General features: G+C 40.6%; 1 protein-coding gene across 1 annotated transcript; it reads right to left on the bottom strand.

The window, feature by feature from the left end:
- Positions 1–1075: 1075 nt before the first annotated feature.
- lcat (lecithin-cholesterol acyltransferase) lies at positions 1076–10222 on the bottom strand. Its single transcript, XM_063000844.1, has 6 exons — positions 9828–10222; positions 8251–8407; positions 7667–7782; positions 6313–6408; positions 5410–5634; positions 1076–3140 (listed from the first exon to the last, which is right to left on the bottom strand). Exons 1-6 carry the CDS (start codon positions 9970–9972, stop codon positions 2551–2553), a joined length of 1329 nt encoding a protein of 442 aa, XP_062856914.1. The 5' UTR covers positions 9973–10222; the 3' UTR covers positions 1076–2550.
- Between the last annotated feature and the right edge of the window lie 946 nt (positions 10223–11168).

Below are 11168 nucleotides of genomic sequence, written 5' to 3'. Positions count from 1 at the left end.
AAGTATAAAGAAAGGTCATGTGAGAGAAGTATGAATGAAATGACAGGAGTGGTTTAAAGCTGTGACCCATAATCTGTGCAATCCAATTAAAAAACAAACTGAAATCGTTTAGAAGGGAACAATAAAAATAAACAGCTAAAATAATATGATTGTATAAGTGTGCACATCTTATTATTGGGAATGTGGCTGTGTTCAGAATCAACTAATCACATTTAAACTCATGTTAAACAGTAGTCAGTACCTGCCAACAATTACACTGACTCTGATTAACCCCACATCAAGTTCAGACCCTTTAGTAGGACTTTCCTGACATTTACTCACTGCATCTTACAGGAGAAGCCATGGTCCACAAAGAGCCTACAAAGCATCAGAGGGATCTCATTGCTGAAAGCTCAGTCAGGAAAAGGGTACAAAAACTTCCCAGGCATTACATATAACATAAAACACAGTGAAGATGATCATCAACAAGTGAATAAAATATGGAACAACAGTAACATTACCAAGAAGTTGTTCCTTCAAAATTGATTAAAGACAAGAAACTGGTCTGGGATGCTGCCAAGAGGCACATGAGTGGCAGGAAGAGCCTGGATTTGATTCCCAGGTGGAGCAGTAAGAGTCTTTTCGGTGTGGAGTTTGCATGTTCTCCCCGTGTAAGCGTGGGTTTGGTGATGGACTGGCGACCTGTCCGGGGTGTTTCCTACCTTTCACCTGGGGAATTGTACCCATTGTTCCTTCATTGGACCACTTTTGATAGATACTGACCACTGCAGACCGGGAACACCCCACAAGAGCTGCAGTTTTGGAGATGCTCTGACCCAGTCGTCTAGCCATCACAATTTGGCCCTTGACAAACTCGCTCAAATTCTTACACTCGGCCATTTTTCCTGCTTCTAACATCAACTTTAAGGATAAAATGTTCACCTGTTGCTTAATATATCCCACTCACTAACAGATAATCAGTGTTATTCACTTCACCTGTCAGTGCTCATAATGTTATGCCTGGTCTGTGCATATAAAAAATATATTGGTAATAAATTATTCTTTTTTTTTTCTAAACTAAATGATGTCACTAAAATGTGCAGAGTACTTTTATTATACCAGTAAAATTCTTTTCTCAGTACAACCGAACTGTCTATAGTAATCACATACAGAGCCGACAAAAAGACAAACAAGTATATAAGCACTGTTTTTGTCGTCAGGCGCAGCCAATCATGTCTGTGTAGGCGCCAATAGCAGAGCTGTGATTCAAATTTGAAAACTAGGATTATAAAACTGCTAGTCCTTCAGTGGGACCCTTATAACCTTGGTGAAACTAAAGACAGTTTGACAGAAGAAATGGGCAAACTTTTTTTTACCACAAATGTCCCAAAACTGTAACTGCAAAGTCTGTGCTACAAAGTATTTATGTTGTTCATTTGTGGTGTTTAAATGGGTGGCACGGTGGCTAAGTGGATATCACTGTTGCCTCAAAGCAAGAAGGTCCTGGGTTCGATCCCTGGGTGGGGCAGTCCGGGTCCTTTCTGTGCGGAGTTTGCATGTTCTCCCTGTGTCTGTGTGGGTTTGCTCCGGTTTCCTCCAACCAGGCTAATTGGAGACACTAAATTATCCTATAGGTACCTGGCTGCTAGGCTGCATAAACCAGTGCATTGTAGTGCCGGTCCCAAGCCCGGATAAATAGGGAGGGTCGTGTCAGGAAGGGCATCCGGCGTAAAAACTGTGCCAAATCAATAATGCGGATCACGATCCGCCGGCGACCCCTAACGGGAGCAGCCGAGGAAATAGAGAGATTTGTGGTGTTTAAATCCTTTTTTTATTTATTATTTTAGTTTTAAAGACAAAAAAGCCAAATACATGATGTGTGCGGATATCTGAGCTAGAAATGTACACTACATGGACAAAAGTATTGGGACACCCCTTCTAATTTTTAAATTCATGTGTTTCAGCAACAACAATTGCTAACGTGTAATAAATCAGTTATATAAAGGAAATTATATGCTTCCAACTTAGCAGCAACAGTTCAAGAAAAGCAATTTCCAGTTCCAGCACGACTGTTCCCCTGTGCACAAAGACATGAAGAAAATCTTAAAATCTTGGTTTACAGAAACTCCAGTGTCCTGCACAGAGCCCTGACCTCAGCCCCACTGAAGAGCTTTGGAATAAACTGGAACATCAACTGAGATTTTATTCACTAACATTAGTGCTGAGCCATACAAACGCTCATTTGACTGCATTGGCACAAATTCCCACAAACATATTCCAGTCTTTCAAGAAACCTTTTCAAAAGAGTGACTGTTGTTATAGCTAAAAAGATCACACAGAGGTCAGTCTATTTTAATACCATTTGTGTTGTAAATGTAATGTCCAACAAGCTCATGATCAGATGTCCAAATACTTTTGGCCTTACGGTGTATTAAATAAAACCAACAGTTGTTTTCCTTGACAGATGCGGTAGATAGAGAGCTGGTTGAAAATGCTGGAGTGTACCTTCACAGAGGCTCTACAAAATGTACTAAGCTATCATGACATTCCCACCATTACATTGTAAGTTAGTTAAGGGTTCGGATTAATCAGTTTGCGCTGTTGATGTTTTACTGCAACTGTCCTGACGCTCATGTCCCGTTTGAACGTTCCCTCGAGGATCTCCTGAATGGCATCGAGGACGTTCTGGTTAAAGACTATGTCGAGGTGGGCCATGCCCTTAAACTCAGTCACATACACAGGCTGCTTTTGCTTTCCTATCCAGCGCTTGCACTGGCTCATACTGAGACTGTCCACAGTGTCGTCCCCATCAGCGTAAACAAAGTCCACAGGGTCGGCATTCGGGAACTGATCGTCATAGATGTAGGTCACAGGGGTGGGAAGGCCAACACCGTAGAAGCAGTGGACCTCGACCCCGGGCGTTGACATACTCGCCGTGAGGTTTCTCGTGTCCTCCCACATGTACCAGCCGTCCTCAAAGTTAATGTCATTGAAAAACTGATGGTAGTCCCGGTATGTATAGTTAAAGAATGGTGTGGAGATGAAGACATGATCCTCAGACCAGACGTCTACAGACGGGATCATCCAGGGGTTGGTGGTGGTCATGCGCTGCTCCTCGCGGATCTTGATGGTAGACACAAACGGGATGCCATCATTGTCGCCTAAGGAGGGGAGAAAAATGTCACTGACATCAGCTACAGAGACACGACACATCGTTTTACTGAGCTAAAGTTTCTAAGCTACAGTTACACAGCGTTTTGAAGACCCCACCCACATAGTCCAGTCATCCCGCCCTAGCAGAACCATGTCTGCTGCAGGCACTGCCAATTATGCCCGCTAGGTGGCACCCAGCCAACCAGTGGCAACGGGAATATCCCGCTGCGCCACCTGGGTGCCCTGAGATGTTTTTTATATCCTGGGTTAAAGCTGAAGGTCTTGGGGTTCTAGGCAAATTTTCCTGTACTAGAGTTCCTGAGATAAAATTCCTGGGCTACAGTTTCTGAGCTTAAGTTTCTAGACCAAAATTCCCTTACAAATGATGTTTGTGATGATCGTAAATATACAGCTTTCTTGTGCTTTAACTTGATATTGAGACACTTTCGCAGACTAGTGCAATAAAATTTTACAGAAAGCTCTAGTATGTTCTTCCCTGTAGGATCAATATTTGTGTCTAGTGTGGGAGGCTAGTGGAACTTGGATTTGAGGCAAAAGGTCATGGATTTGATCCGAGTTTATTATATCCTGTTACATTTTTTAACAGTAATTGCTGTGCTGTGTTAGTCTGAGGAAAAAGCAGGTCTAATAGTTTCTTATCCATAAACAGCCATTAAAAAGACACATTAATGCAAATATGGGTAGTACATAGAATATTTGTGAGCTACTGCTGGATTTAATTTGACGGAAGAAGATCTCATCTGAAGATTAGTAAATAATGTTCAGACTTGTGAAAGAACCAAATTCCTGACCTGAAACCTACAGTAATTCATAAAATCTAGAACAAAGCTCCAATAGATGGATTTGACTGCACTGGGAGCTGGTGCTGTGTTGTTGCAAGAACATGAAGATGGGGTGGACCATCCAGTTTGTTTTTACTCTAAAAAGTTTAACAAGCATCAGGTTATGTATAGCACCATCGAAAAAGAAGCCTTGGCTTTACTTTTAGCTTCACAACATTTTGAGGTGCATGTGGGATCTAGCCATCTTCCTGTCATTGTCTATACTGACCATAACCCTTTAATATTTCTAAACCGAATGTGTAATTCAAATCAGCGGTTGATGCGCTTGTCACTTTTAGTCCAAAGATTTCAATATTGAAATTTGAACTTATTTTGCTCTTGGTGGTGGGGGTGTTACGGACAAAAAAAAATTGCATTGTGTATTGTCACTCTTTTTCTCTTTCCACCTCTTCTGTGCTAATGCAGATGGCCTGCCATTTAGAGACGAGAAGATCCACCTGATGTTGTGACGTGGCTCCAGGTGATTGGTGGGGTGACAAACAAGCGCCACTATAAAAACTCTTTATTGCGCCTGAGCGGGAGGGCATATTTTTCCCTCCTGCGCCGCCAACCAGATAAAACGCCAAAGTTGTTGTTATGTTGTATATTTTTTTGTTTAATTGAAAGTTGAGTTATTTATGTAATGTTCATGTATTTAGATTATCAAGCCTAAAGCAGAGTAAGGGGGTAAGGCCCTGCTGTTTTGTTTTTATGTTTTCTCCTGGTTATGGTATAGAGAGGGAGACAGGGAAACATTGTCTTTTATTTTGTTTTGTTTGGTAGTTTAGTTTCTAATACCAGTTAGAAATATTTTGTTTGTTATTTTTCTTGGGGTTTTAACTTACCCTCGAAGCTCATTACTGCTTAAAATAAAATAAAATAATTAAGGCTTGAAATATTGTTTTTTGGTGTGTTTTTCTTACATTTCTCTTTTCTGGAGGCGGGGCGGGAGGAATGGGTGTCCCTATGTCCAGTCTGGAATACCCAGCCGTGACATATGGAATGGATTTAAATGGATTATATTAGTCAGGACTGGAGTATAATGGATGGAATGAAGTGGACTGGATTGGATCTTATGGAATTAGACTGTTCTAGTCTGAACTCGAATGGAATTACGGAGTTTGGACTGGGATGGGAAAACTGGACTAGTCTAGGACGGTTGAACTAGGATTGATTGAACTGTACTAGGACAGATGAGTGCTAGAACTATGAATTGGAGGTTGGATAAAGTGATAGATGGAAGAATGAATAGATGAGCAAAGGAAAATTAGTATTGTTGTACCAGTTTAAAAATTACAAACAGAACTTACAATAATTAGAGGTGTTACATAGACTTGATGCCAACATTACATTATTAGATAAAGATGTGAAGCTGAACCATGGATCTAATTCTAATAATGAATAAAGAAGCAAAATAATTATTTGTTTTGGTTACCTGAAGCTAAAACACGAAGAGGTTTTACTGCTCCAGCCCATGGCGCTCCCAGTGAGATAAAACTCTTAATGTAGCGATCCTTCCACGCCTGGCTTTGCTGGTTGAGAAAATATAAGATGTAATGGCTGCCCATGCTGTGGCCAAGCAGATGGACCGGCTGCTTATACGTATTGTACATCTCCTCTACCAGATCCTTCAGACTTGAAAAATACTCCGCCTGCTCATCTGGGTTACACACAAACATGAATTTACAGTAAGTATTTATTATCTATTATACAGCCTTAAAATGAACTACAGTCCAATTCATGATTATTGCCATTATTGCCTTACATGAGAAAAAAAAAGAGAAATTTAATAATTTAATTAGGGTCAGTGTATTCTGAGAATGAATATCCCTAATCAAAAATAATTATTTTTAACAAAACTACATGTGCCACAATTATCAGTACCCCTAGAAATTCCTAGAAACTAAATATAAAGGACATAACAAAATAATGGTTTACTGAACACAAAAAAGTAATCTCAGTCCTCTGATCTATAGCCCATACAAACCTGTGGGTGAGCTAACGTAAGAGTGCACATAAGAAGACCTGGGATCCTAGACCATCTGAAGAGATTCTATAAAGAAGAATGACCTCAAATTCCCTGCTTTGTATTCTCAATCCTTATAAGATATTATAGGAGAAGACTAAGTGCTGTTTTGTTGGCAAAGGGATGCTGTCTATAATTGTGGCCCATTGTGGTGTGTGATTTAGTGTGAGGTTAAACAAATTCACCAAAAAGGTGAATTTCTCATAACTCTTTGAATCATCTTTACATGGGGTAATACTTATAATTGTGGACAGGGCTGTATTTGTGTGTATGTGACAGAAAAACTGAGAGTGGTAGCTGAGAAACGCTTACTCGGGGCAATCCTCCAGTCATACGGCGCTGCTCGGACGGTCTCATTCCTCACATATCCGATGCTAACCAAATGTTCAACCATGGTGTGAAAATAACCTACAAACAGAAGCATGTCAGAAGTGAATAATGGTATGGAGAGAGGAACAGAGCTGAATAACATCTATTCAGTGTAGCTTTCTAAGTTAACAGAAATCCAATGTAAATGCAGTGAATAGTAGCGTATATTTAATTACTTTTGGGTTTTTTTTACATACTAAACTTTGAGTACATATGTCCATTTACACACAATGTCTGTTAAATATAAACAAGAAATATGTACTGTATTTATAAGCATAAAAAATATATGATAAAATACTGTATTTAAGATGCTGCCATTGGTTGGTACATGTTAGAAACAACATTTCTCAATGCAAAACTGAAATGAGTTTAGGGATTTTACCATCTACAGTCTGCATTCAACATTATTCAAAGAACACATAAATCTTTGTGTGTTAAGGGTAATGTCTAAAAACATTAGATGCCCGTGACCTTTGATCCATAAGAAGGCACTGCAATAATGAATTTGTAACCCCTATTTAAGAGAGCAGGCCACAACTTCAATTTCGAGAAGTGATTATGAAACTGTAAGGAAAGGGAGGGGAAGTCTGAGAATATTGGGTTGGAGTTCAGAGTTGCTTTCTCTTTGTGCTGGCAGCCAACCCATCTTCTTCCACCCCTTTGTTTTTATTTAATTTATTTTGAAACACAAAAACATGATGAAGAGCAAGTATTCATCAAGGAGAAGAGAAAGGAATGATGGGTAAATATATGTAAATATATGACAGTGAATTAGGAAACATATTTCATAACTCCATTTATGCTGATTTCTAGTGACATTCTTACTTGTGTCAGAAAGACTATGCCAAGCCATGTTTCATACGTGTTACCACAGCGGGTAAGTAATTAAGATAAAGATAAAGATTAAGTATAGGTGCTACACCTTCCAGAACTCTGATTTGGTATCTAGTTTAGTTCTATTTTATCCAAATGATCCTTTAGGCCACCCAAGGAGGATGGAAGTCCCTGAGTCTTTAGGTTCCTTCCTTGCAATGTTCTGAGAGGTTTTTTTTGCCATGATATGGCTCGGCACTGATGTTGGTCAAGAAAGCCTCAGTTGATGTTCCAGTTCATTTCAGTTTATTTAAACCGAGCTTTTCTTCATGTCTGTATAGACCTTGCTTTGTGCACAGGGGCAAAGTCAAGCTGGAACAGAAAATGGCCTTCCCTAAACTGTTGCAGCAAAGTTGGAGGCATATTATTTCACTTGTTAGCAACTGTGGGGCTGAAACACACAAATGCAATAATGAGAACTCACCTGCCAGTCTGTTTTTATCCAGGAACTCTATAGTGTATGTTTGGCCAAATCCAGGTACTCGCACTTCAACACCTGGAGCGTTGGATGATCTGTGAGTGGTTCTGTTATATACAATCCTACAACACAAGGAAAGACAATAAAGCCTGTTTGTAAAGAACTCAAAAAAACCATGACAAAAGGCTAATTACTACCATAAACATTTACGTTGCATCATAATGCTAAGTCAGGAATGGTAAATTTGATTAACATATGAAGCACAAGGAAACTTGCCTTGTGGGTGGTCAGTAGAACAACACTCTCCTGAGAATATTTACATGTTGGATTTTATACTATGTATAGTAAAATACATGTAATACGTTTTGCAGGCGTAAACACATACAGAAAAGAATGAGCAATGGTCCACCTAAATAACAACAATTAACAGAAACGTCTTTCTGAACCTTGACATGAGTGAACTACGTACATCCACATCAAATTCCACTTGTACTGTTAGCGCATTTGTCCCTCGATACGAGACAAACATTGTTTGAATGCCACTATCACCAGATCTCAATACACAAATCCCATTCCCAGAGTTCTCTCACCTCATGTTGTCGATCCAGCAGTCTATGCCAATAGGCATGAACATGTTAAGGTCGATCCACAGGTCAAACCAGTCCTCTGTCTTCTTGTAGCACAGCCAGTGAACCAGAGTTGGTTTGTCTATTTTGGCCTCTAGACGGTTTCCCAAATTTCCTGGCACTGCAATCACAACGATTTGACAAAGGTCAGTAAAGTGAATTTAAAAACGCAACATTGAATTTCGCAACTTTCTGCGAAAGTTCTGAAGAAAGAAGTGTTTATTTGTGCCAAGCTAGATAATGGAAACACTGTTAGAAATGATGGAATTGCCCCTAAAGTAAAGCTAGATCTTTAATTAAGCATTCACGCCATACTATTACTGTCTGTTGTTTGACACTGTATGAAATAGTCTGTTTTGAGTGGTTCTGGGGTTAATTCTAAACAGTGAGGTAATTTGACAACGTTTTATCTGACACTGAATTTTTAGCCAGTTAAAGCATATCGCAGCCCGTTATTTGCTGTATCATCAGTCCATATTGCAGTATGAATGCAACCCTAGGTATTAATGCAATACTACAAACATTTGAGTTTGTATCTTTATTAGGATTTTAACATCATGTTTTACACTTTTGGTTACATTCATGACAGGAACGGTAGTTACTCATTACACAAGATTCATCAGTTCACAAGGTTATATCAAACACAGTCATGGACAATTTAGTATCTCCAATTTACCTCACTTGCATGTCTTTGGACTGTGGGAGGTAAACCCACGTGGACACGGGAAGAACATGCAAACTCCACACAGAAAGGACCCAGAGTGCCCCACCTGGGGATCAAACCCAGGACCTTCTTGCTGTGAGACGACAGTGCTACCCACTTAGCCACTGTGCCGCCCAAATATTAGAGTAACATATAGATGTTAAGGCGACGATGTCCATATGCAACACTTTAGACAATCATTTACATTATATTTACATTTGCGTCATTTAGCAGACTCTTTTATCCAAAGCGACTTACAGTACTGTAACAGCATATTGTCTAGGCAGCTGAGGGTTAAGGGCCCTGCTCAAGGGCCCAACACTGGCAACCTTGCAGAGCCTAGTGGATAGAGCTTTGGGCTACTAACTTAAAGGTTGAGAGTTTGAACCCAGCTCTGCCATGCAGCAACTGTTGGGCCCTTGAGCAAGGCCCTTAACCCTCTCGGCTCCAGGGGCGCCGCACAGTGGCTGACCCTGCGCTCTGACCCCAGCTTCCAAACAAGCTGGGATATGCGAAGAAAGAATTTCACTGTCCTGTACACCTGTATATGTACAGTATTTGTGGCAAATAAAGGCGGGTTCTAGGTTCTACAACTGTACAAAACCAACCACTAGGCTACAATCATGCACATTCATATTAGTGCGACATCAGATATGAATGTAATACAGTACACAAGTCTGCAATACTGTACACTAAACATGCTACAAATAATATAACATTTAAATGGTCCATTCTGTATATTAATTCAATATTAATGCAGCACTAAGCAGAACGTTAACTGTGTACTAGCTGCGTATAAATAAATGAATGCTGTGCAAAAAAGTGCAAACCCTCTTACCTATAATGAGAGGGGGTGTACTGTTGCTGACTGCACTCGGACCTGCTGCCGGTGGGAAGATCACATTCAGTAACCAGAAAGCCGCAGCGTGTTGAAGCGCAAACAGCAGAGTAAAACCCGCACAGAGCGCGTGAGAGAGCCGCATGCTGTCCGTGTCGCGGTGTGTCCTGCAGCTCCGCTTCCACTGTACTGCCTGTACTTAACTGTGTACCCTGTCGTGGTCTGCTTATAGACTCCACATTACCTTCGCTATCCTTTGCGCTATCTTTACTGCGTGCTGTCCTGCTGCTCCCGCCTATGACTCACCCCTGAGGTTCCCCCTGAATACCTCTGTCCTGCCTGCTCTGTACACTGCTCTACTGCACTACTCAGAATCAGCTTGACCCTCTGTACTGTCCGTGTGGGGTGAAGGGAGGAGCTGATGGGCTGATGGGGCGATGTGTATTTACTGTGTGTGTAAGGGTGGGGGTCAAAGCATGAATTCTACTCTTTGTCTGTCTGAAAATTTGTAAAGGCAACGTAAGGTCATCTGTCCATGAGCTGAAACAGACATGATATTTGATTATATCAGAATTAGAATCTTTATTATTCGTTAAGTACCAGATGTACAAGAAATTTCTCTTTGTGCAGGTGTCAACATATATACAGTGCCATCAGAAAGTATTCACACCCCTTCACTTTTTCCACATTTTGTTACGTTACAGACACATTTGAAAACCGATTTGAGTATAGTTTTCTTTTAAAAAATCTACATGAAATATCCCATAATGACAAAGTGAAAACATGTTTTCAGACATTTTTGTAAATGTATTAAAAATGTAAACATTTAAACATAATAGGTACATAAGTATTCACACCCATGGCTTAATATTTTGTTGAAGCACCTTTGGCAGCAATCACAGCCTCAAGTCTTCTTGGGTATGTCTGTACAAGCTTGGCACACCTGTTTTTGAGCATTTTCTCCCATTCTTCTCTGCAGATCCTCTTAAGCTCAGTCAGGTTGGATGGGCAGCGTCTGTAGACAGCCATTTTTAGGTCTTTCCAGAGATGTTCAATTGGATTCAAGTCTGGACTCTGGCTGGGCCACTCAAGGACATTCACAGACTGCTCCTGAAGCCACTCCTTTATTATCTTGGCTGTGTGCTTTGGGTCATTGTCGTGTTGGAAGATGAATCGTCGCCCCAGAGCGCTCTGGAACTTGACAGTAGGGATGGTGTTAGCCAGGCGATGAGCAGTGCCTGTTTTTCTCCAGACATGACGCTTGTAGTTCAGGCCAAAAAGTTCTATTTTGGTTTAATCAGACCAGAGAATTTTGATTCCTCTGGTCTGAGAATCCTTAAG

Source organism: Trichomycterus rosablanca, chromosome 8, assembly GCF_030014385.1.
Source record: "Trichomycterus rosablanca isolate fTriRos1 chromosome 8, fTriRos1.hap1, whole genome shotgun sequence".
NCBI classification, from domain to species: Eukaryota; Metazoa; Chordata; class Actinopteri; order Siluriformes; family Trichomycteridae; genus Trichomycterus; species Trichomycterus rosablanca.
The sequence above is the reverse complement of the archived record's forward strand: the minus strand, read 5'-3'. Positions and strand labels throughout refer to the sequence as shown.